This window comes from Aptenodytes patagonicus, chromosome Z (genome assembly GCF_965638725.1).
Source record: "Aptenodytes patagonicus chromosome Z, bAptPat1.pri.cur, whole genome shotgun sequence".
NCBI classification, from domain to species: Eukaryota; Metazoa; Chordata; class Aves; order Sphenisciformes; family Spheniscidae; genus Aptenodytes; species Aptenodytes patagonicus.
Genome location: NC_134982.1, coordinates 39,363,646 through 39,390,839, shown reverse-complemented (window position 1 = coordinate 39,390,839; position 27,194 = coordinate 39,363,646). Strand labels below are relative to the sequence as shown.

At 39.2% G+C, this 27,194-nt stretch overlaps 1 protein-coding gene across 2 annotated transcripts in view; it reads right to left on the bottom strand.

Annotated features, from left to right (window-relative positions):
* The window catches only part of FOCAD (focadhesin), a 128,608-nt gene that overhangs the window by 7,025 nt on the left and 94,389 nt on the right, over positions 1-27,194 (bottom strand). For both annotated transcript variants that reach the window (XM_076361906.1, XM_076361904.1), the window contains 16 exons: positions 26,589-26,630; positions 23,925-24,033; positions 23,287-23,403; positions 21,191-21,429; positions 19,398-19,487; positions 13,070-13,217; positions 11,032-11,151; positions 9,949-10,071; positions 9,060-9,137; positions 8,596-8,667; positions 8,331-8,433; positions 7,078-7,158; positions 5,273-5,401; positions 2,528-2,643; positions 997-1,257; positions 272-361 (listed from right to left, as the gene is read on the bottom strand). In XM_076361906.1, coding sequence (XP_076218021.1) covers positions 272-361; positions 997-1,257; positions 2,528-2,643; positions 5,273-5,401; positions 7,078-7,158; positions 8,331-8,433; positions 8,596-8,667; positions 9,060-9,137; positions 9,949-10,071; positions 11,032-11,151; positions 13,070-13,217; positions 19,398-19,487; positions 21,191-21,429; positions 23,287-23,403; positions 23,925-24,033; positions 26,589-26,630 — 1,918 coding nt within the window. The remainder of the gene's footprint in view (positions 1-271; positions 362-996; positions 1,258-2,527; positions 2,644-5,272; positions 5,402-7,077; positions 7,159-8,330; positions 8,434-8,595; positions 8,668-9,059; positions 9,138-9,948; positions 10,072-11,031; positions 11,152-13,069; positions 13,218-19,397; positions 19,488-21,190; positions 21,430-23,286; positions 23,404-23,924; positions 24,034-26,588; positions 26,631-27,194) is intronic.

Below are 27,194 nucleotides of genomic sequence, written 5' to 3'. Positions count from 1 at the left end.
CAAGTTACTTAGACTCTCCAGTTCAAAGCTCCCAGGTGAAATCAGTAGTGTTTCAGTTGCGTTGAGAAAGTTTTGGGTACGGGCTCTTATCACTTTTGCTTTTCTCTGCTGCCTGAAAATTAGAGCCAGAACACTCTTACTTGCATGGCAGATAAAACAATCAAAATCAATGCTCCCCATGAGCTAAAACACTCTGGTGACAAGAAAAATGGTAAGGCATGCTTGTTTCACATGATTTGGTGATAAAAGACCAGGAGTAAAACATCATTACCTTAGAGATCTGGACAATGCGATCAATCTCTGAATCAGCCATTTCTGAGATACATTTTGCTACATCGATATATACCTCCAGTTCCCCTCTCTGGAAACAGAAAAGTAAATACACGTTTAGATGTATACTTCCAGGTTTCGTCGTCATTAAAATTGGTGAGTCCAGGAACTTTGTTATGATCATGATGAATATTTAATCTAGTCTCTAGCCTCGTTTTATTTATTCTATTTTAGAAAGTCTGTATTTGCTGGGGACTTCAATGCACTTAATAATTAAGGAATAATGGTATCTGAAAACTTTCAGAGAGTTTGTTGGGTTTTTTTAATGGAGAAGTGCCCTTCCTTGGAGATATTTTCTGTAGCTAGCTAGTTTCTTTAAATCACTGAGAAGCTGAATCCTCTGCGGGGAAAAAAAACCCAACCTTCTGATTTTTCTCTGCTTCTGTTTCAATAACATTTATTTCAGTACCAATACTGTATTTTTCCATTACCAAATCATTTATGTGGGAAAAGTGTACATTAAATTGGTTTCACAAATTAGTCATATTCTAAAGAATATCTAAAAGTAACTTAAATAGAAATTATGCAGGCGTCTTAACTACTATCGCTAAATATTTTACGTCTACTTCATGTTTCAAATGTGATGGGTCAGTGCAAAAAGATGGGACTTCCCATCAGTAAAAATATCCAGTTACAATATTGATACACCTCATACTTATTCCTTACCTGAACCTCATTTGGTAGAAGCTCAAATACTTTCTCCACAGCCTGGCACAGAAAGCTCCAGCAGTACTGGGCAGCATTTGGAAGTTTCATTGCCTGCATAAGACCCTGTAAAACACACTGGCAGATTTCTGGGTTTTTTGTGTGGTTCTTCCCTTCAAATTGTTGTATCAGAAACACTTCTGTAAAGGACTGCAGTTTGTCTTCTGCAACATGTTTCATCCACAGGGGCAGGGACGTGAAAAGGTATTTCTGGGTTTTCATCTGAAAAACAAAAACTTTTGCTTAGTTTCAGATTCTAGCTCTTCACCAACCTTCAACTATTGTCAGAAAAGATGAAATTATAAACAAGTGGCTCAAACACCACTTAAAAAAGCACTCAAAGTCATAAATACTTTTCAATTCTTCTTCCCTCTTCTGATGAATTGCTTGAATTAAAAAGAGTTCAAACATGTCAATATTCTATTTTTCTTAAAAGTTGACAAAATTTCTTTCAATGAACCATAGATATGTCTCTGCACTGGCAGGACAATTGTGATTTCCCTATATGGTGCCCACTGCATTTCTACATGAAGCATACAGACTGACTAGACAGCTAAGGACACAAGTATGGTACTCCTAGCACCATTAATATTGCTAGCTAGTGAGGAAGAATGAATAATTACCTTGAAGGAATCCAAAGCTTACATACTCTGTGGCTGAGCTCATTTTGTGACCTCAAATCCCCACTGCAGTGAGAAACTGGTGCTCAGAAATAAAATCTTTCTTTTTTTGGTACCTTACCAATTATGTATCTTAAAATTGCCAAGTGTTTAAATATCTGTATAGATTAATGAATTAAAAATTACAAGACAAAAATACCCCTTGAAGAACTGGAAAAGGTCACAGAAATCCACAATAGATTTTCTGAGAATTGTCATGAACCTACTTCTGAACTTGTATAAACTGACAGAACTGCACAGTCAAGTGCACTGTGGGATTCAGTGAGTTTTACACACCGTATCATGGAGTCCATGTTGTACCTTTGTAAGAAGAACTGCACTGTAGTGAGGATAAGCCCAAATTTGATTATATATAGGTTAGTCTGTTGACTATCTACAGAATTAATGCAAGGTTTGCAAGAAGTAAAATGTTTTACTAGATCAAGAGACATTGCTGGAAGAAGCAGGCAAGCTTTTGGACAGATAGGTGGGACTTTTTTCTAAGACTATCAGCTGGTACAGTAAAAGATACTTCTTCTCCCTACATGCCATGCCTTCTTACACCTCTAGGTTATCAGAGCTATAGCATGAAATGAGAGAGAGGAAAAAGGTCTTAAGCAATTTAAGTAAAAACAATGTAGCAGATCTTAAGTCTGCCTTGAATTTCAAGCCCCCAGAATAGCCCTTCTCTCACTATAAATATTTGCTAAACAGTATTTCTGCAGAATTCTGAACCCAGTCATCCTTTTCTGGTGAGACAGCCTAAACATCATCACTGGGGAATCTTACAGGAAAGAGGTGCTGAGGTCCCACAAATTTTCTGACATACGTACACTGATACTGTAGACAAGGGGAGGTGCCACCCACATCCCCAAAAGCATTGCTGCATTTTGAGATGACTGGGCCTGTGTCACAGCCAGCTGAAGGCAGAGATGTTTTACCTCATCACCTAAAGCAGAAGAAAACAAACAGAAGTTATGAAGAAATTATTTTTACTTTAAATTTGTTCTCAACTCATAAAATAAAGGAGGATTATTGTCCTACTAGAGCACTACATTAAAATTTGCTTGTCTAGAGATGCTGCTTAAAGCTTTTAACACATATATGTTAGAAGTCTCCTCTTCCCATTCGTGCACTTTGAGCAAGAAATCTCAGGATTTGTCCAAGTTAATTTCAATTCACTCAACAATAAAAATGTGGGAATGGTAAGAAAAGTAAGAATTAAAAGACTCCTTGCCAAATAAAGGGGAGATTTAATCTACAGAAGGAGAAATTAAGTCAATATTCCTTCCTGTTAAATGTAGGTGTAATAAGCATTTGCTCACATGTTTCTACTCTTCCATGTACCCCACGTTCATATAACATGTCACAGAACAGAGGTTAGTCACTCTTACTGCTGTGTTGCAGTGTTCTCCAGATTAACACATGGGAAGGCCTTACTGTGCATAGAAGTTTTGATGGTTATGGAATCCTTATTGGTTTCTCTTTAAAGTTCCCTTAATGACTGGTACAGCCAGTTTCTTAATAGAATAATTAGTCATAAATATGTTGAAGAGGTACTTTGAGCAATGGCATGGCTTCCATGTAGTTCATGATTGCTACAGCAACGTAAGAACAAACAATTTAAGTATTATACTAGCATTTGACCCATTAGACAGAAGATACATTACTGTTAAGTGTCAGCATAAAACTTAAATAGGTGCTTTGCAAATTAAACTGTTCTTTCAGTAATGAAAGTGGCAATCTATATAGCATGACTTTTAAAAAGTTCACTAACATTAGTGCATGAACAAAGCGAAGATTTAAGAGTCTACTATCAGGCTCTTCGAAATAAAATACCTTATACGAGAAGTTAAGTCATTTGCAGAACTCGGAAAGGGTGAAATAGTAACAAGATACTTTGGCAACCAATTCAAAAATTCTCTCTCACTAGCTTGGACTGCTAAGACGCAGATTATGGTTTGCCTATGACTGTTCACTTCAGAGCACTATTGAATAACAAACAGGTACTACTTCAATCATGTTATATGGTTTCTGCTCAGCAACAACTGCAATAAACCTTGTAAGATGGGAAAGCAATCTGTTGTCTTCAATATGTTTACAGATGAACAAATCTTCACAGAATTTGTGAAACATTTAAGGTTCATAAAAACAGTCGTGAATTCTCAGACATGAATAACAGTGACCTAGAGAATCCGAGATAATTGAGCATGTAGTCTAACTTTTGCAAAAATATTCATGATATAGCTGTTCCAGAAAAAGTGTGTTAGAGTGCCACATTTCTAGGTGGACTGTTAGGTCGTAATACAACTGTTCTGCGTTATACTTTCTAGTACAACTTGAATATTGCTCATGAGCACACAGCAAGACCTATTTCTGCAGGTATATATAATCTAGAGAATAGTGTGCAACTTCCACAACACTACAGAGGGACAGTCAAGAGAAATTATGTATAAAAATGCAGATTAAGATGCTGTCTGAAGTCAATAAAAACATAGCCACAAAACCGATGTACTGTTTCCTCTGGAATTCCCCTGATTTACAAAAGTAAGACTCCTAAGAGAAAAACAGGAATAAAAAAATCCCCTATATATTTAACAAGTTTCAGCTATTCATAAGGTTGCACACAAATTTGCATCAGCATGGACTGCAGATCTCAGTATAGGAAATTCTTTCACTTATTCTTAAAAAAGACTTTACAATCTATTTCAAGAATACCAAGTAAAACAGAAGTTGCAGCTCAAGTATAAGCAAAAATGTTTAATGTGTAGCCAACTGCAGTTGTAAAAGAATCTGCAAGGCCAGTAATAACAGTTACATAAATCAGGAGAAACAAAACTCAGTGGAATCAAACAAGGGAATACGGAACTTTGCACAGTAGTTTGTTGGGGTTTTTTTTGTTTGTTTGTTTTTTAAGGAAATGAGTTTGAAACTCAGACACTTATATCAATCAAAACAGGCACTGACAGAACTACTCTACACTGAGTAGAAACATATTATACAAGCTGTCCAACACAATACTTCACGATCAAAGCTACTCTCCAGCGTGGAGGAAAAATGCTCTTAGAAGCACTGACAAAATCAGGATCATGATGGAAAAAAGGATACGCTTTCCTCTGTCACCCAGTGTAATTTATAGTAGAAAGTGTATTTCAGACTAGCAATAGCTAGATGGACTACAGAGCAGTTCAAACTTGTGATAAAGCTGCCTGCAGCCTCTGATGATGCTGAAAGTAAGATACAATTAGTTGAGTTTCATGAGGGGCTCTTCTTACTGTAAATAGTTCAAATGAAAAATTCGGTCCCATTTCACCAGTGTTTTAGAGAACTTCCAATACTGCTCCAGACTTCTCAGCACTAATCTTCTTTAGTCTTTTCCTGCGTTAAACTGTGTCTACACGGTGATCACAAATACGTGCTTGCAAACATTAAAAAGTTGGTCTTGAAAGCATAGTAAAGACTTCAATCCCTGCAATAACTTCAAGCCCTGAAGTGGGCCCTGAAGTTTGTGAAAGCTGTGTTAGTAAAGAAGTCTTGTGGCAAGTACAAAAGACTGAATAGAAAACTACTAATCTTACCAAAGTTTAGCCTCATCAAAGGAGAAAGAATGGATGCCCAGTTTACAGGTGGATACTGATGGCTTTCTCCAACTAATGCAATGGGTGCCAATGCGACTTTCACCAGCTCAACTGGGACAGATTCAGGGCCTACGGCAGAAGATTAAATCACAGTCTGAATTTTAAACACACACATTTGGCTAAACAGCTCAGGAAAAAAATGTGAACGCTGCACTGAACACCAATCTGTAGTGAAGAATTGCAAAGCATTATAAAATTACTGTTATTTCTTTTTGTATCTTAGAATTAGCTGTCCCTTGTTTGTAATCAAGAGCTGTATTTTTAATATTAATGTCCTATCAAAAAAGGCTTTTTGTTACAGATAAATAGAAGCTTTCTGGTTCCTTCTCCTTGAACCAATTTATGAGTTAATTACAGATATTCCTCATCTAGTAGGGTAGTATTTTTGCATTCATTAGTAGGAGAACAGCAAAGTTTTCTGACACTGCTCTCCTTCTCCATCCTGCAGGTGCAGGCCACAAAAATTGCCAGACAGGTGCTAACCTTTGCCACATACTGTGTTACTTAAACACAGGGAGCTAACTCAGTGAAAGTCCTCCTGGAGGCAAGGCATGAGCAATTTTTACCTCCGTTGAAAGTAAAGCTTGCTTCATAGGACAATAGTGAGCTCACTTAGCTCCACACAGGAATGATCTCCTCTGCTCTATCTCCCTTAAGACTGTACTCCCAAGACATCTCTCTTACTAGCACTCCTCATGTAATTGCATACTTTCTTCAGGTTCCTTTGCATTTATCACACATAGCAGTACCCCATTTGAATACAACTATGTTATGGAGAATCTTAACCTAGGATCATGGAAATAAAGGGCAGCATAAAGTTTGCCTGATGATGGAGTATTCCTGAGGATACATGCTAACACTTAAAGTGATTTGACTTTCATTCCCACAGGGAAGATACTTCATCTCACAGACACAGAGGAAGCGGAAAGGGAAAGGGTTTAAAAAGTCATAAAAATTCAGTGGAGACAACGAAAGCCCTAACTACATAATTGTTGTGGTTTAACCTCAGCTGGCAACTAAGCACTGCACAGCTGCTCACTCACTCCCCCCCAGTGGGATAGGGGAGAGGATCGGAAGGGTAAAAGTGAGAAAACTCATGGGTTGAGATAAAGACAGTTTAATAGGCAAAGCAAAAGCCGCGCATGCAAGCAAGGCAAAACAAGGAATTCATTCACTCCTTCCCATGGGCAGGCAGGTGTTCAGCCATCTCCAGGAAAGCAGGGCTCCATCACGCATAACAGTTACTTGAGAAGACAAACACCATCACTCTGAACGTCCCCCCCTTCCTTCTTCTTCCCCCAGCTTTATATACTGAGCATGACGTCACATGGTATGGAACATCCCTTTGGCCAGTTTGGGTCAGTTGTCCTGGCTGTGCCCCCTCCCAGCTTCTTGTGCACCTCCAGCCTTCTCAGTCGGTAGAGCATGGGAAGCTGAAAAGTCCTTGACTAGTACTAAAACATCGGTGTGTTGTCAATATCGTTCTCACCCTAAATCCAAAACACAGCACTGTACCAGCTACTAGGAAGGAAATTAACTCTATCCCTGCTGAAACTAGGACAATTCTACCTTATCTTTTTGAGTGTTATTCGATTTTTTGTTCAGAGATTAAATATCCCACGTTAGTGAAGTTCTAATTAGTATTTAGAAAAGTTCTCTTAGCAAATAGAAGGGGGTTATTAGGATCACCTTTTATAGTCATAACAAATTTCCCAGAGGGATACTATACTTTCATCCCTTCTTACCTTTCTTTCCACTTTCAATGGCAAAGTCAATGGCTGCCCTGATAAAGCTGTTTTCAGGCAAGTAGCTAAAATCTGGAGAAACTGTGAAGATGAAAAGACTGTTTATATACTAAAACATGTCAGCAGAAACTATAACCTTCAGCTCCCATGTAAATTCAAAGGCCAAACTGAGCTATGTTTGAGCTAACTAATTCTATAGGTGACCTGCAACATTTAGACTACAAGATTATTGATAGATGCATTGTTCTTTCCACTTTTAAGGAAAGCTAAACATTTGTGTTGGTGGGAGGTGCCCTGTCTGAAAAAACAAAGTCATTGACCAACTGAAAGGCCAGGGATAAGAACTTCCTTAAAATGTATCAGCCACTGCGAGTCAGGCTTTAAAAGGGAGAGCTTCAAAAGCTTAGTAAAGTGTAATACAACAGAGACATTCCATATCTATCTAACCTCAGACACATGTGTCAAGATTATACAACAGTAGAAACTCCAAGAATCTTTCTTCTGTGATGAGGAAGTTTACCTACACTTCATATTATTGGTTCCCAACTTGGTTCACACCGAAGTGAACAGCTTCCACTTCATTAGTTCCCTCCTATTACTGGTATTTCATCAGTGGTGTAATCCTGCCTTTATTTTACCAATGGATGTTGAAACAACACCAGAAAGTAATGATGTATCGACAGAATATGAATTTCTGTGCTAACTGCTACAGTGAAAGTAGCTACAGAACAGCAGTTTTTTACTTCAGTTAACCAGAGAACATCTCTTCTATAAAAATACTTTTGAAAAGCCAGCTTGCTCTTGTTATGGACCAGTTTTTAAGCCAGAGTTGGCTTTTTTATACAGTGGGAAGTGCTAAAACAGAGTAGAGTAATTGATTCTCAGGGCATGGCATGGATAATGTAGTTGTCAAACACGTGCCATATGCAGTGTAAACCTTCTTTACAATTTATTCTATAAAAGAATAAAGACAGAAGCAATATACAAGTTTGACCAGAACAACTTAGAACCTTACTTTGATACTGCAAGTAAAAGCAGACGGGGGGGGATCCTATTTAGAACACTGCTTCCTGCTTCCTGTTCCAACCTTTAGCTCTGGCACACAGGACCATGAGGTCTCCGATTCAAAGTCTGTCATGTCATTTAATATGGCTGCAATGCCTAGCCTGTATTGCCTAATGTGTCCCTTGCTGCCTTTTTAGCTAGGTGCTACTTCTGTATGTTCTTTAAGCAGCAATAATAAAGCATCTTACCGGATGCCCTGCTCTGGGTAGAAGACAAACAGGACATATGAAGGCGTCCCAAAAGTCCTGCTGCATTTGTCTGAAGGCCAATCTGCCCTGAAAAACTGATTATCTGTTGAGACAATAAACCGTTAGACAAGTTTCCCTACGTTGCCTCATTCAAGCTGGACACAGACATTATGAAGTTTCTTTAAACAGATTTGGCCTGTTTGTGCAAGATGTCACAGTACCCTAGTGCATTATCCAAAGCAGGAAACAGAGGCTACCTTCTTACCTGTGTAAGGGTTCTGATGACTTCATTCAGCTTACTTTGAAACTGGGAAGACTGAATGCTCTCAGATTTCAGCTGCCAGAGAAAAAGAAAAAAAAAGTTATGTGAATTTTGTAAGGGAAGAAAAGAAACAACAAACGAGAGAACAAGTGCTGAAAAGATAGATCATGTTTGCACACATGCGTTTTTGTGGGGGAGTGGAGAAGAAAAGGAGAAAGCCTACATGGCTGTACACTCTTCCCTAATGGCACTGCAAATGGGCCATGTGATGGGAAAATGGGACAGACCCCATTTTACACATTGTAATTCTATCCCGCTTGTTTCATACCCAACATGACTCACTACTGCATAAATGGGATGCCCTGGTATATAACCACTGTTGTAAGGACGCAGAGGATGTCATTCCATCTTGCTTCTAGCCAAATTTCTAAAAGAGACAGAAGTACCATTTGCTTGCATGTTCTCACCTGTATCATGCCTCCTTCAGAGCCCACCAGTGCAACCAGCCCACTGACAGCAGCCAGACGCTGCATTGTTGGAGAACCCTGGAAGTGTAATTCAGGATCAGTGAGTCAATGTGGTCACAGAACACTACTGCAGGACAAAAGACTTGTTTCTTCCAACTTAAAAACCATGACTGCTATCACTTGTACACCTCTCATCCCAACAGCCTTTTCAGGTCAGATTCCAGCATGCTGGATGATGATTCATCCCTCTCTTGGTGAATAAAGGCTTTATACGGAGCTTCCGCCAACTCCCCCCTCAATCTGAAATCATCATGCATTTCTCCCTGACAAATCACTTTCTTCTAGCACAGTCTGTATTCCACAAAATATGCCAGTGCAATTCAACTCTGAAACACTGTATTGATACTTTACCTTCAGCTGCAATCTTAATGTGTAAGTTTAGAGTTTGATTTCAAACATGCAATTTTTGTTACAATGAAATAAATTAAAATTATTATAACAACTGCGGCACTATAATCACCATTCTGTTAGTCTAATTTTGATAAGTAGCACCTGATTTCACAAGGCATCTTCATTTAATAACCTAGATTTTTTCCTTGAATATTGTTCCAAATTAGTAAAGTTCTCCAAATTAAGATCTCATTGAGATACGTATTTTCCATAAATCATCCAAGCAGAAAAGAAACTTTTTTTTTCCTTTAGCAAACAGTCCAAAGATATATTTTCGCTTCCAAATATCAATCAAACAGCATGTTGAGATAGTCCTAACTTTTCCTAGCATTACTCCTGCAGAAGCAAGGAAAATTATGTCCCTACTGCTCATTTAAAAATCACACACACACACACCACCTCCTGCAAAAAAAGAGGATATGAGTTAAAACTCCTTTACCTCTGCAAGCACAATTTTTATCCAGGCTGGCATTAGTCTGTTACTCAGGTCTTCAGCTTTCCCATGACCACAAGCTGACAATCCATGTACTATTGCACCCAGAGCTAAAGCAAAACCATGGGTCTGGTAAGGTGAAAAAGACACACTGAAAAACAGATCTTCCAAAGGTTTCTGTATTTTTTTTTTTAATCTTTATTATTGAAACATTACTTAAATATTTATTATTTCCCAATAATTAGACGTTATGTCTTTGTCTAAAATACTGGATGCTTTCTTATTTCAAGTATTTTCTTATTTCAAGTATTTTCTCATGTCAAGTGACATAGGATTTTCTGAGATTAAATACTGATCTTTGGCACATAGATCGCTCTGCAGCCTTTATTTTAGAGCAGACTTTCTGATACAAAGATAAAAAGCTGTAGCAAAGATAGTTTGTTCTGACTTCCTGTTTTCCAGATAAACATTCTAAACAGTTGATCAGTGTAATAGCACGCTTCGATTCAAAATGATTGCCTTTTTTTTCTCTCCCCCCCCGCCCTTTTTTTTTGGCAAGCATTTAACAAAAAAGAACACTTGCTGAAATATGGAGATTATTTTTGGCATTTTTAGAGGGTAACCCTAGGACACCAGGGATGAAACAGACACCTGGAAGAAGTTGTGGCTGTGATGCACCGTCTGGAGGCTAAGGGAAAGCAAAAATTCAGAAGAGCACAGTAGATATATTTTCCTACCAAGAAAAAGAATCTAAAGAAACACATTCTAAAAGAGACAAAAATTGGCAGGATGCAGGGACTAAAGACATGAAGAACTCAAAAGTACCAACTTCGCTTCTAAATGCAATCAAACATGTAAAATCTGTTTTTATTTCACTGTCTGGTAATTGCTATACACTTGTAGACAATGCATCAATGGATCAAGTGGTAGTCTTGGTAATTGCATAGCATGCACAACACGCTCAAAGTTAATGCTGAAAGTAAATCAATATAATTTTCTTGAAGTTACAGTCTGGGTAAAGCAGCATCCAATATTAAATAGATAAGAGAAAAACACAACTGAAGCAAAGCCCAAATGCTGAATTATGACCTGCTGATTATTTTCCACTAAGGTCCGTAGCTTGTTCATGGCCTCCTCAGCCTCAGCTGCTTCAATGATTCCAACACTGAAAGCAGAGACACAGGAACAGGCCACAGAATAGGCAAGTACCTGAAAAAAATATTATTTAATTCTGTTAACCAGTGTCTGATCAAATTCCCTGTAGCAATGTGCACATGGAGCAACGTGCCAGCATGACAAAAAAAGCCATGATATTTTCGATTTATACTTTCAGATGTTACTCCCTCTCTGAAAGATTCTTCATTGATGATAACATTAAACAAATACAACTAAAACAAATACAACTAAAGCTTCGAAGTACTGCTGGTTTTATGTAGGTCAAGCTCCTGATCTTCCACACAAATGCAGTTATTCTTCTCGACACAAGTATCTGATCATTATTTATGTGAGCATACACAACATGCTGTGATCCCATCAGGCCTACAAGCAGGTCCACAAGGCCAGAAGAGGAGCATGTAGTAGAATTGACTCCCACACACAGTGCATGACACTAGCCTCATGTCCTTGCAGAAGGATTCACAAGCGACACCGATTTTCTGTTCTTCAGCCTTAGACGTGGAGAATAAGGAAGTCTGAACTTTCAACAAGGCAACTGTGCCAACTGTTTAACCTCCTTTGTACCAAAGCTAAGCAACAGAACAACACATGACTATAAGGGAAGTAGAGAGCACCTACCTAATGTGCAGGATTGACAACAATTTGACTTGGAGCAAGTAATGCTCAGGTTGTACCTCCTGCTGCAGCAGGCCAAAGTTACCTCTCAAGTACAGGATTATATCCCAGCCATTTATAGCTCTGAAAGAGCCTCTTGTGCATCTCAAATATAGTAGTATTCATCCTAGGGTGCTGGCCAAATTTTACTCATGTAATTATCTGTACGATTCCTTACAGAGATTTTAATTGTAAAGGGTAGGTTTTGCTTCTCATCCCAAACTATCTCATGATGTTAAACAGCTGCTGCCTTTCATCTCAGAAGTTGCGGTATTGAACGCAATTTAAGTTCAGGAAAGCAGTTTGAGATCTCTGGGGAGAGATAAATTATTTCATAGCTGTAAGTCATTTTAATGCATGAACAATAAACTGCAAAAGGCTAATCCCCAACACATATGTACTGCCAAAAAAATTAAGCTCCATAAAAGAAGACCTTTAATAAAGAGCTTTCAGAGCAGTACCAAGAGGGGAAAGAGAATAACACTACCAATCTCTGCTAACCCCCTTAGAAAAAACAGGATTATGCAACTCAGCTGTTCAGCTGCTGCAGGCTTACGTACACCAGATACAGCGTTGCTTTTTGTGTGCAAAACACCTGCTTATTCCGATTCTTGTTTTCTGTTGTAAACTCGTCCAATTTCATCAGTTTCCCTTCCCAAGTTTTACCTCAACAAGGTTATAGACTTAGTGCACGGACCACTTCAAAACTTACAGGACATATCTTGGCAAAATAAATTGAAATGCATGTTCAACCTTAGCAGAGCTCAGTTTAAGTCTTCAAAACACAGTTATAAAGAGAAGAGCAAATGGGGCCATAGCAGCATTCACAAGTGCAAGATTCACACTAGCTAGTGACAGCAGCTTTCAAAGGAAACAGAAGGCATACTGAAGGAGGAAGTATTACCATTAAGGTAATCTGAGTGTAACCTGCTGTCTGCTTTCTAGTAGATCAGATGAGCAGTAAACAGCTGTATATAAGAGACCCATATCCACAGTTACTCAGGACCCAACTTTCAACAATTTAATTTGAGGTTAAGGAATTAAAGAAGCACTTTAAACAATGATGTCTGTTATCTTTTCAGGCAGTTTCTTAATGTTTGTGCAGCATTACAGGTTATTCTATTATTATTATTATTGTTTTCTTCAGCAGATATAAAACCATATATTGTGAAAGAAATAATAGAAACCAGGCATTCCAGTACTACAGATACAAAGCTTCAGTAAAAAGTCTATAGTTACTAAAGGGAGGCAACACAGTAAAAGGAACATTTAAAATTTGCGATAGAATAGGTCATACCTCCTGGACCCATCTGCTTTGGTCCTCACTGCTGTCCAGGTATTTGCAGAGTTTTCGCAATGAAGCGGAAACATGCACTCGCGATTCTGTTTGGCTACTGTGACTCATAAGTGAAAGAACAAGTCCTACTCCCAAAATACATCCAGTGCTTAAAGGGAAGAAAAAAGAAAAAGGATTAAGTATGCTTTGGCTGCTCTGAACTCTCTTTTCACCCCAGCATGGGTTGCTGAGCAAAAAGACCTCTTGGTCTTGCCTGATAACTAGGCCTGTGGATAATTACTTACCCCAGTCACTTTTACAAATGGTTTTTATTTCACACATAGGTGGTGCTTTTCGGGAGATACAAGATGAAAGAAGGGCGTAAGAAGAAAATGTGCGTTTAAGATAATAAGTCCTACACATCCAGCCTCATTATTCCTTCTGCCCCTGAAGAACCAACAGCCCCATCAACAAGCACATCAACTAGTATGAAGGAAGTATGGATACAAACTTCTACATCTGATTTATACTGATATCCCAAACTCTGATATCCTAGTTAAACACACTAATTGCAGGTCCACTGCAACACCCTTAGTATTAGGGTTTGTTGCTCTCAGACTCCTGCAAGAGGTGTTCCAGTTTGCAAAAATAATGAAATTAGTGATTGAGCCAGAGAGCGGCTAAGAGGGCTGTACAGATTAAGGTATTCACCTGGATTTCAGAACATGAGTGTCAAATACACATGCTAACCCATATGTACTAAAATACGCATATGCAACAGTGGACCAGCCTCAACAGGGCAGACATATCCAGCACAACTAACAGTTTGATGCTGAGGATACTTAAAATTGCAGCAAGAAGAACATAGCTTCAAAATACATAATTTACTAGGGCAGCTGGCACGAACAGCTTCACGGTCTCTGGCTCTTTTTCAGATTTGACCAGAAATTCCATTCTGGACCAGAGAACTCTTACTAAATTCAGCACCTGTACTCCCACAACAAGTTTCAGTTTCCACAGGTCATCAGTCATAATACTGAAAAGTTTTGTCAGAAAATTCACAAACAGTTCTGGCTGCCATCATAAGATACTAAAAGCATAGCACATACTCACTGCTCTGAAGGTGATCTCTCACTGGCACACATACACAATAGCTTAAAGAAACAGCTCTTATCTGAAGATGAAGATTTTTTTCCCCTCGCCCATCTCCCTGAGCATGCCAGTGACAGACACTGCATGTAGCGAGCAGTCAAACGAACGTGGCTAGGATCTTAGGCATACTTCTAAGCTTCTGCTATCCAACTTAAAAATGGGAAGAGTTACTGCTTTTACTCAGCTAAGTGAAAAAAGAAACTTCTGAGAACAACTTCAGTCATATTTATAAGCTAATGTTTTTCAGCAACTGGGGATGATGATGATAAGCATGTCTAGAAGACTCAGAGTGGTGTCTTGGCAGTGGTGTCTTCTTTTTCCAGCAAAGAAGGTGAAACAAACATTTGGAATGAACATTTAAGTAACTGGCATATCTGAATTCATGAACAGCCAATAAAATAAGGACATGGCTTATACACAAGAGTTCTATACACAATTTCACACTATTGCTTGTTGACAAAAATACACAGAAAGAAAACAAAGTTCCTAATTAGAGCTGCAATTTTTTGTTGTCGACTCTTAGCAAAGACCCAAAACATAGGTGGGGACTGAAGAAAGGGTAAAACTTCACCCCCTCTGCTCTCCTTTTTGTAACTAGCAATTGTTTTCACTTGGCCACCTTGTTCGTGATCTACATAAAATTAATATTTAAGTGGACTTCATCCACATGATATCTCAGATGTCCCAGCACATTTTAAGTGTTTTACTGCCAGTGCATCAGACATACTGCACTGTCATGACTCATCCTTGAATCTACTGTCATTTTTCTCAATAATGTAACTTGGCAGCGTACAGGGCAGTACAGACCATCACATCACAGAATGAAGGACTTAATGAACAAATCATGAAACAAAGTAAAAGGTTTGTATTTTAGGATGAAGGAAAACTGGTATTTTCCTGATAATACTGAGGTCAGTGGAGTTTGACAGGTTTCTTTAAAAACAACATAAAAGTTTGATGACAGTTTTGATTGAAAACGCCTTAAAGTCAAATCAAACAGCTATTGACCTTGCAAAAAACTCCATAAAAAGCAAGTCAGTTTAATGCTCCACACAGCAATTTGAAGGAAGGATACTGTGTATTTCAAGTTTCATAACAATTTGCTCTTTATCACATCTTTACTCAACATGTATCAGCATTTATCATTTGCTCAATATTTCTCCAATATTAATTCTTACAGATGCAAGCTAGTTCTGCCATGCAATAACTTTACACAAAAAGCCGTATTTGCAAAGATCTTGTAGAATTCATCCTCAATATGGGAAATGTAACAAGGCAAGCCAGAAAACTCTGCTGCCCCTTGATATTCTCAAAAACTTTTCACACGCAAAACTTTCAAAAGGTCGGAGTTAACCCAATCTTCAACACATGTTCTTCTTTGTTTGCAGGAAGGCGGGGAAGGGGAGTGGGGGGAAGCAAAACCTTCCAATACAGGGGCCATATGTACTGCTATGTTTGTTACCCGTATGCTGTACCATGACAACTGGAACCCTGCCTTTGATTTTTTTTTTTTTGGTAATTATTTATTTATTATTTTTCCCCAGTACACTGAGGTTGATCTGACAAAAATCTATTGAATATAATCTACATGAATAACTGGAAAAGTTAACAGCCATGAATGTACATGCTTGCTGAATCTATGCTCTATGTAAGTCAGGCTTGGGAGAAAAAATGGGCTGTTATATAGCTTCTGTAATCAGTAAGTCTCACAAAACCCAGTAGCATAAAGAACTGTCTAAATCACCCGTCATACACATTTTCCATACATGTGTACACTGAAAAGTGGTGTATCATTGTGTATCAAGTGTATCAAGTGGTGTATTATTTCAGTTTCTGTCTAACGCAAGGGCAGATTTAAGGTCCACTCACAGATGTCTTGATAATGTCTGAGTGCATTCCATTTAAAATCAGGAGTAACTGCAAAGCTCCTAAGGCTCTGCAATCTATGAAACTATGTTTCAGTTAAAAACTGAAGAAGCATCATATTAACATGCTTAACAATCTGAAATGTTTTTCCCCCTTTAAAAGATTATGAGTTTCACTTTTATCTGTCATAACCACACAAGAAAAAAAAAATGAGAGTACTGATTTACGAGCATTATTCTCACAGAGACCTTTTCTGAGAGGAAACTTCAAGTTTAGAGTATTTTATGCAATTTACACAAACATAGAGATTCTTATGGAAGGTAACTGCACTCTCACCAAGGTAAAGCACCGGCTCAGGGAAAGATTCTTACTGCTTATTGAAAGCAACTCCGTTTTCTTCATTCCCACCCACCCCCCCTTTTAAAAAGAGAATTCTCCTAATTAAATGAAGAATATAAAAACAACATTCCTATCAAGGCTGACATGATCAAGGAAGCGTGGTTGTGTGATCTCCAGTTTGCATGGGACAGGCATTGATAAACCACTTTCTTATCTAGACACTCAAGGTAGATAAACAAAACAGACCAAAAATTCAGCAAAACCCTCTCCTTCTCGATAACGTCCTTCAGTGTGTGAAATGCCTCACTTAAGACCCCGAGAAGCGCGTTACTGAGCAGAGAGGCACATTTTCTAAAACAATCAGGAGGCATGCCACATCGCACAAGGTGGGTGCGGGGGGGCCGGCAGGCTGCGGGGGGCCCCCGCATTCCGCTAGGGGGCAGCATGAGCCCGGACAGCCCCGGCCCGGCGGCGGCCCGCGGAGCTCCCCGCGCCCCGCAGGGCGACGGGCTGTACCGGGAGACCCCCCGGCCCCGTGTAACCTCAGAGCAGCGGCAGGAGGGGATATGATTACTGCTGGGATTCAGAAAAAAGGGAACTCTATCCTTCCGCATCTGTACTGCATAATATACCTACCGTCAAAAAACTTGCAACCTATTTTAATGGAAAAAGAGAATCGCTGGTTTAGCACAGGTGAAACGCTGATGAAAAGGTCAATGTAACGCTTACATCCCACAGTTGTTGGCCATGCCTATCATACTGGATGAAAAGGCTGGAAAGGCCCTTGCTTTGGAATAGCAGTTTAAAAGTGAACAACTGCCAAACTTGGACAAGTCTGCAACATTTACAGCTTTACATTACACCTTTGCTCACCAAGAGTGCTCACGCTAGACACCAACTTACCATTAACGTTTAAAAAATGTAGCCATTACACCCAGCGTGAAAAACTACCCACCCTTCTATCTTCCCTCTCCTGCTTACCATAGTTTCATATTCTCCTGGCAACCTCTTGCTGCCAGAGAAGTCTGCTTTGGCTCTTCTGTGAGGCACGTATCTCCAGCTAGTAATAGGTTGCACAAACAAGCAGCAACAGGTGTAACAAAGTGATGCAGCTGATAGAGCCCCCTGTGCGCCATGTGTCTCACCCTGCGCCACTCCAGAGGCAACCCAAATCCTGACTAGGCTATACAGGTTGACAGCCCAATGGTGTGCAACTGTGACCCATCACAGCTCTTCAGAAGGTCCACTGGAGAAGAGGAGGGCAAAGGCAAACAGCAATTATTGCTCCGTTTCCTTTGAACAGGAAAGAGCTGGGCAGAATAATGTTCAAAATCAAATAAAACCCTACGCACCCACACTGAGGCACTCAACATACTGCAGTTCTTTCCCTTATTTAAAAGGGAAATGACTACTGTGGAAGACACATACTACTATGTTCTATTAGTTGTTTAATGGTAACTGACACGTGTTTTACTGTTCAATTATTCCAGGTTTGCCAATGCTAGTAATTGTGCAACACCTTTCAATAATTTCTTGCCCTGCTGGTGGACTGCTCCTCTCTTTGGGACACCTGAAGCATAACCTCAGGTGGTTAAATGAAATATATTTGCTTTACTCAATATTCAACATGCCATCCACAGCTGTTAAATGAACAGCCTGGCTCTCCCAGATAAATAAGCCATGTGAGGCAGCTGCTCCCGGAGCTCACACTGTATTGCACACACATGCACATTCCAGTAACAGGCTCCAACACAGAAGCGGCTAGACTTCATTGAACACCTTGGCAAACACCCAAGAGCACCAAGGAAGGACTTTCAAAAACATCTTTCATTAATGAATGGTAAGATGAGCAACCCTGCTCCTAGAACTGCTGATATCTTCCCACTGCCTGTGAGCAAGACTGTGTGGTTCTCCATACATGCCCAAGGTTTTTACTTGTGGGTTGGCAGGCATTAGCAGTTGGGTGGTCATTGCTTCTTTTCACCTTGCATTAGGGACTGTATGGAAAAAAACCTGTGCATGTATGTGTGTGTTAGATATATGCACATATGCATACACTTATATATGTTCATATATAAAGTATTTTGTATATATATATATATTTATGGACACACTCACTTAGAAGAGATGGTACACAGAGGAATAAACCAGCAGGAACATCCTGAAATTCAACAACCACCAACTCACAGTCCTGTACCTGGCAACAGACAGGCTGGGACCAGAGGGGATGGGTGTCAGCTCCTGGGAACAGCCATGGGCACTGGTGGGCAGCAAACTGAACGGGGGCCAGACACGCACCCAGGCAGCAATGAGGACCAGCAGTGCACGGGCAGCATGAGCAGGACACAGCCATGAGAGCCAGGGGAAGGATCACCCCTCTACTCTGTACTCACCAACACACCTGGAATACTGCTCTGAATGCAGGAAAGACACTGACAAAACTGGAATAAGTTCATGGGAGGCTACTGAGGCAGTGAGGCTGGAGCCCTTGCCCTGAGAGCAAAGGCCGTGGGGCCACAGCTGGTTCATCTGTGAGAGGGATGGCTTTGGGGGCACTCAACAGCATCTCCAGCACTGACAGGAAAGGATTGAGGAGATGTAGCTGGGCTCTTGTATGGTGGGAGGCCAAGAGGTAGCAGGCATAAGCTGAAACATCAGACATTCACACAGACATAAGGACAGCCCAAAAGCGGAGGCAGGGCCCAGAGACGTTATGCTGTCTCCAGTCCTGGGGGTTTCAAACCCTGACAGTAGAGCCTTGGGCAATGTAGTCCAAGACCATGGCTGAGTCTGTTTTGTGGAGGGATGTGGACCTCTGAAGGTCCTTGCCAGCCTGCACGAGTTGGTAATTCTATAGAAGTACTCAGAACAGGCTGTCTCCTTATCCTATCCTTATACTCTTCTGTGTAGAATTATGGAATAAAAGCATGAATTAAAAAGGTGGAGCTCAAAATAAAACAAGGTATCATCATCAGCAATGAAGGAAACTCACTTGTACTCCAGACTGGTGTCAAAACAACAGTCTTCTAGCGCATCCAGGGACTTCATTAGAACTAAGTTCATCTGTTGACCGGGTACATCACTAGAAAAACAAAACAAAACAGAAACAAAAAAATCCAAAATGCAGCTCTGCTCTTTAAATCATACAGGATACTAAACCTCCTGCTAAGAATGAATGTGCCAGTAAATAGAGTTCTTTTCTTGCTGTAACAGGTTCTCATACTAGTCTGTAAGCAATAACTGTATGACTGGTCATTTGTGACACATTCATATAAACATACTCATATACAAATAATAAAAATGTATTCAGACCTTAACTGGCAACCATTATTGCTACAACACCCAGAAAGAAACCCAGCACCCAGGATTTGTAAAACATGCCTGACAGCAGGAGGAGGATACTGATAGAACATGATTTCAGCTAGACCTGTAACTATTTATAAGCTGAAAATTCATGACATTAAGATATTAGATCCGTAAATCTCTCTCTCCATCTCTTTGTCTAACTTATTGATAAAAAAGGAAGCATTTACATCTCACTCCAAAGATGTCATAGGGAGTCCCCTCTTACAAAACATGTACACGGTCTTCTTAATGAACAAGACACCTTTAATGCAAACTAACTCTATGATTTGATATTAGCTATAGCTACATCCTTACAGGTTTTGCTGTTGTTGCAAGCCAATGCTTGGAAGAATGTGTGAAATTAATCTTTGAAATTATGCAGGGCAGTGGAAGAGTAAAACTGATATAGTCCATAAGAAATTTTTAGATAAATTTAGTAATTTCAACACCCCTCACCAAACAAAAAGACAAAACCCAAAACCCCAAAATAAAGATTCAGATAGTCCAAAATACCAAGCTGATGTAACATCATTCTCGTTAAAAGCCTTTTAATGCTTGTGTGTAGCTCAGTTGTCACTACTGACTAATCATTCAGGGACAGCCCATGCCCAAATTATGTGGCTGAGTCAGAGGCAGCAAGGCATCAAGAGACCAAAACACGAAGATTAGAACACAGCAATGCTGCACAGTGTTTTAACACAGGCAGGTGCGTCAGAAACATTAGCTTCACTGAGCAAATTAACAACTGCCAGCCAAACCTGTTTGATACCTGTGCTTGTGCACCAATTAAACATTTATTATGGGTATACAAGCAGACAGAAACCCTAGTAGTCAAGAAGTTTGAGGAGTATAAAGCCAAACCTACGTCTTAATTTCTCTGGAATCATTGGAAATTTGCAAACTGGGGCCAAGCCTTCTGTAAAGGAGGCATTTTCTACCAACTTCAGAACATCTCTTTGCTGCCAACATAGCTGTAACAGCACACCTCAAAGGCAGCTCATTACACTACTTCTGTTGTCGCTCCATCCCCATATGTGTAACTCACATGATGTAAGTGGACACTATCCAGTGTCCAGAACACCGCTTAGAAAAGAACTGATGAGAACTGTGAATTCTTTTACACTTAAATCTCCTAGGGCAGCTAGTCCCCTTTAAAAGCATATGTGTGACTCTTCTAGCCGAATGCCTTGCACATGTACCTTAGGATATTATGAAAATTAATCATTCATCCTGAAAGAATGGCAAAATATCCAGGATAGCACTGTGGGGGTGGGTGGTGAAGATTAGTAATAAAAGACACCTTTTAAGAAACGTTGCAAAGCCCCTCAAGAATCATTTGCCTATGACTTGTAAATACTTTAATTCCTCAGAACTTAAGGCCACATGCAGGAAAAAGAAGGAAGTTATTTGCACACCTGCATTACATATTGTAATACTTACCTGACTTTTTCTTCATATAAACGTGAGATGAACATCCCCAGACCGAGGCCCATGTGGATTTGAACAGCTTGAGACTCATCAGCATTTGGTTTCCCAGGTAACCTGTTAGTCAGCATATTCAGGACCTCCTCAACCTTCTCCTTGCATGATACAATGAAAACTGGCACCAGGAGAGACAAAGCAGTAGCCGCACAGGAACGAGCTATAATACTAGCAGTATTTTCACCTGAATAGGATTTCTAGAAAAACATAAAAAAGATTTTTTTTTTCTTTTCCTCTTGGGGGAGGGAAATAAAATTCCTTTCCAGGTAGTAACACTCAGCACTTTAGGAATTTAAAATAAATACCCATACAGCAAACAGAAGCACAGATGTGTTGCAATCTGGCAATAAACAGTATTTCATGGAATTGCCTATGGTAACTTTTCCATTTACCTTACCTTGTAAGCAGCTTAAAACTAGGGTAACTGAGAATATAATTTCTAAGCGTAAATAAGATTGTTAAGTATGAAACTGTAAACAAAGGATAAGACAGGGTGCAACTAGAATTTAACAGCTAGTCTGCACATAAATACATTGGTCTATTTTAGTTTTCACCTTCCTTGTTAAAATATCTAGTGGCGTGATCAGAAGGGCAAACAGAAACCAGCCATGATGTTAATGTACTTCTGTAATTATAACACACCAAGAATTCAGTGAGTTGGAAAAAGCACTACCTTAAAAGCATCACACATAGGATGACAAAGTATCATGAGATCTTGCAAGATAACCAGTAGAGATGTTTTCTAGAAGAAAAATCCCCTACAAAGGTTTTTAATTCCTTTCCATTTTGAAAGGTAAAATCCACACAGCTACCTCTACTCATAAAGCAATGGACTGATTGTAAGTAATAGCCTAATGTATATTTATCAACTTCCACATGCAACTCTGAAAAGGAAAAGAAAAAAATCCCATCAGGATGCAAGGCACTCTGCAAGACAGTGATTTCTATTGTGTGCCTTAGAATTTTACAAGCGTAAGTTTTGTTTTGTTTTTTTTTTTTTAGACAGAGTGGATTTTAGAAATGAAACATTGTCACATTGTTCCATCTCAAAACCACCTTTTTTAAACAGCATTATTTTCAAAGGCAGGAGTCACAGAACAATTCGGAAAGAACTGCTAGTGCCAACCAAGTAGTTGAATCTCCTTATGTCCAACCAGTCTAGCGTTTATTTAACACTACATTTGATTTGGTGATCTATGTCCCCTATCTGTGATGACGGGGGTCATATGCCAGAGCTGACTCAGGTCCATCACTAATTTTCAACTCTTAATGCTAACATCTCACTACTGGACTAAACGCAGTTCATGAATGCAGTTAATGAAGTTCCGGTTAGAAAACATTATGATACATTAGCAGGCTAGTATTTGGCCTTGTAGGACCCAAGTTCCCTTCTGCATCCATGACACAAATAATCTCCAACCTGGTCATTTTGACCACAGATAGTCAAGAGTTCGCAATACCTATTCCTTAAGGTCTATACTGAGCTTTCAGTCCATCTCCAGGTCCTACTTAAGAACTGCCCAATACTTACACGGCTTGAGAATTTCAGGTTGGTTATCACACTGCAAGCACATATGATACAACTTCTACTGGCCCTCAGGGGTTTAAGAGGTACTGTAAAATAAGAATCACCGGCTCCATAACTATTAGATTTTGAGAAAGTACGCATTTCAGAGCCGTGAGGAATGGTGTCAGAATCACTGAGGAGGTTGATAGTGTGGTCTGAGGAGAGTCTGTTCACATTAGAAGGTTTTGTTTTGTACATACATGCTAAATATTCTAGGTTTTGAAGGGGGTTTTTTGTGTTTAAGATTTCCTTCATTCATGTATCCTCACATGTGGTTTTTACTATTTCGGTAATAAAGACAAAAAGTCAAGGCAAACCCAAATATAAGCAGAAAACACAATGAAAGAAAAAGAACAAAAGCAAGAAAAGTTTTGATTCTTCTATATTACAACTACTATAGGGCAAACAGAACCTGGAAACTCCACACTAAGAACTCCAGGTATGAAATACAGATATATTCTCTTGCCTTTAACACCACAACACGTACCTGGTAGAACCATGGGAAGACTTGACCTTTAGGGTGATAGCGGCTATTCACAATACTAAAGAGGGTCTCTGTGACCATAGAAATCCAGTGTTTTGTGGGAAGAAAATCAGGTTCAGTCTGCAAAAATCAAACCCAAATATTAATTGTTATTTTTTCTTAAATCAGGTCCTACGTACCTGAACAGAAGCTTATCAGCTGATGTTCCAGCTTATGATCCATCAGGAATGAGATTATTTTGTCATTCTTATGTACAGTAAGTAGCACGATTTACTTGCCAATGCTGACCCTTCAGACACTACTTTTGATCAGGTACTGCTCAGTGAAAGCAAAAACGATGAGAAAAGAGGCTGGCTGGGTTTCGGTGTCCACCAGACCTCTATCTCATCTGTCAAAATCAACAAATAAATCAACAAAATAATAACAAGTCATTATGTTTCTTGTGAGAAGGCGCCTACATACTCTGACTGCTTTCGTATATATCACACAGCAGCTACCAAATGGCATTCACTGAGCAGGGTGAAGTTTGAACTTCAAAATGTGACGTGTTTCACATCCACTACAAGCCCCCCAAACACCTGGTCACATTGCTCCATTATATTCCACTAAGAGTAGAGAATCTCTTTCCGACATTGACTCACCTCAGGCATCCCTTCAGTGTCTGAGGAAAGGCTGCTTTCGTATTTGGCTACAGCAACTGCAAGACCAGTTAAGGCAAAAATAGAGTTTCCTTTCACCACTGGGCTGTCTCTGGACAGAGAAAGGCAAACTATTAAGAAGCATAATAGAGATGCAGGTAACAAAACATGTATCTCAATGCAGGAAAGTTATGCTACAGGTGGTCCAGGAGGGAAGGCCTTTGCACCTAGCAACTTTATTGGGCCATCTTCTAGCTCAGCAAAAGTCTATCGCATTTTATCTTCAGGAATTAGAGAAAGAATGGGGGAGAGAAGCGTTTCAGTCTTTTTTCTTTTTTGTCTTTTATATAAAAGCCTAGCACACACAAAGCTGTATAAAAACAGAAGCTTGCTTCTACTATAAGGAGGACTGCCACCCTGCAGAACAAGTGCCCACAGAAATGCACCAGTTGGTCTTAACTAGTACCACCTCTACACAGGACAACACAAAAAGCTCTTCAAACAGAGAATGCTAGACAGGCAGGTGCCACTTCACTGCAACAGCATCTGTCCAGGAGATTTAGCAGAGCAGCCATCACTGAAATTGCAGCTTAAAAAAAAAGTTTTGAATTACCCCCCTATGCTATGAAAACATTGAAACCTGTCATTTTCCATGACATTGAAGAGTACTAACTTCTACCACAGTGCAAACCTTTACTTTCAAGGAACTCAAGAAAAAAAATATGCCACCTACAAATAAGAGAGAGAATATAACTGTGCTCAGTTTCATAAAAAGATAGATGTCGATATCCCAGTCATTCCCAGAAAAACGTATTGCAATATAATCCTGCTGGAACTCTCTTAGTTGTTTTACAATAGCAGCTGAACAATACAACTGTACTAGACAACTTACAGTCTTACACTAGACCAGTACACAGTGTACTACACTTTTTGCATCAGTCTTCCACTTCTAAAAACTTCCTCAACTGTTGCTGTAAAAATACACCTACACTGCAAATTTAGGCATTTGTTCCAGATCCAAAGATCTCATTTTTACAATAAAAGTATTTTCTGGATTTCTGGTTTGCTTTTTAAAATAAGACACACAGGTCTTAGTGGAATGTCATTGACCTCTCCTGTTTGAAACACTGAACCTATTTCCTTTCAGATAAGAGACACCTATGAATAATTACAACTAGGTACAACTACAACTGAGTTCTTTCAAATCTCCCCATATCTCTTGTCTTAAATAATTTCCTAATCTATGTATAGAACCTTTGTTGTTGTTGATCATTAACTTCTAAAAAGTTACATTTCATGGTTTACCTCGAACACATTTAGAAACTTCTAGATCCGCACACTCATTAAAGCTGGATGCTTTAAATTTAATGAAGGTTAAAAATATCATCCTAACAAGCCCCAGGAGGAAAAAGAGCACTGTCTTACTCTTTATTGAAAACATGGGGAAAAACCCCAGTATTTTCTTAAAAGAAAGTCATTAAACACAAGAAGTTCTAGAGACATGATCTATGCACAGGAAATCCTTCTGCTGTTACTTAAAGAAAATTCATCACTCACTCCCAAATTAGGCAATGCTTCTACCTCAACTAGTTTTGCTAATGAACTTCTATAACTAACGTAATAACTTTAATTTGGAGACACAGAACATGACATATTTAAAATTTATTATTTTGTTCCTCCTTTATTTATCTCTTTCTACTACCTTACCTTAACACAGATATTTATTGAGTAGCTAAAATATCAAACAGATCTTCGAATTTCATCCCTCTTTAACTGACTCCTTCAAGATGGACTGACATGCAAGGAAATGGAACAGCTGGGAATATTTTAAATATCTGAACAATAAGTTAAAAAAGGAAAAAGTTCAAACCTTCATGGAAAGTCTTAATCAAAATCTCCAGAACTCTCAACTCGCAAAAGTATTTCAAACTAGTCTTTTATACATTTACAAGAATACCAATGTTGAAACAGTCTGTGAGATTTCACTGTAATTCTTTCACTGATGACATCTTTATGGTTTAAGATTTTCTAAGTACTTGTTCTTATAAGGATTCAGTATTTCTGATGCTTTTGCTTAACCTGGTGCAAGTGGCCAATTTCAGATTAACCAAGGGCAAAGCATAATAGGAAGGTAGGTGCCAGTGGAGAGCGAAAGGAGAAAGTCAAACCACTTTAGCAGCCTATGAAAGAAGGTTAAGATACTTATTGCTGCCCGAAAGCCACACGCTAATTCTAATAGCAAATGAACAAGCCTGTCACAATCTGAAGACATGTAATTTCCTGCCTTTGGGGGCATCTGGGCACAAGACAGACACCTTAACAGAAAGTAGGACAGTTTTGAAGAGCCCATATTCCACTAAAGACCAGCCAACTTCTAGATATATGAAGCTACTTGAGGCAAACAATCTGCTAGTTAAAAAAAAGAACAGACTAATAGTGCATACAGCACTACCCAGGCTTTACTCAAAACACTAGGCATCAGCCTTTCTAATAGACACAGTCAGTGGTAAAAATCTCAAAGCACAAGGTGAGGAAGAGTTCATTTCCTGAAGAGCAGTTATGGGAAATCTTGAAATTGGCAGATAACCAATTGCAGAAAATATTATTTTACACCTTCTGCCACAAAAAAGAACTCATTCTCATCTGTAATAAATTAGCAGTTCTTACTTGGAAGCACCTTTGATGACATCAGTCAACATATCTCTGACCCTGCAACAGAAACAGAAAGAATTTACACCATGTTCATTATACTATAGCACAAACTTAGCTAATTTCCCCTTATGCCTTACACATGTCCATCCTAGGTTAACAATTCTCATCTAGCTATCAGAAGACTTAGCGCAAATTAATCACAAGCATTAAAACTGTAAAAGTGCTTACGTACCACCCAACAGCTCTTCATGCTCATGTGCACTACCAATGTTTTATAAAAGGGCTCTTATTTGACTTCATACCACTTTTTGTAAAATGCAGGTTCATGCAATAGCCATAAATCTGTTCTTTGAGCTGTTACACGTAAGTTTCCAGATTACTGTGCTATGTCTTAGCATAATAAAATGAGAATGTTTTACAATGGACAACCACAACAATTTATCCAACACTTACTATGCTGGAAACCACTACGGGCAATTACGCTGTTAGACAGTAGAGTAACCTGAATCCACTTAAACGAAAGCCATAGGAGTAGTTACAATTTCTTACACATTATTGTAGTTGATTTATAATAGGCTACTTGTCTGCATTTGTTTAGTTTTGCATTCGTATCAAGATAGA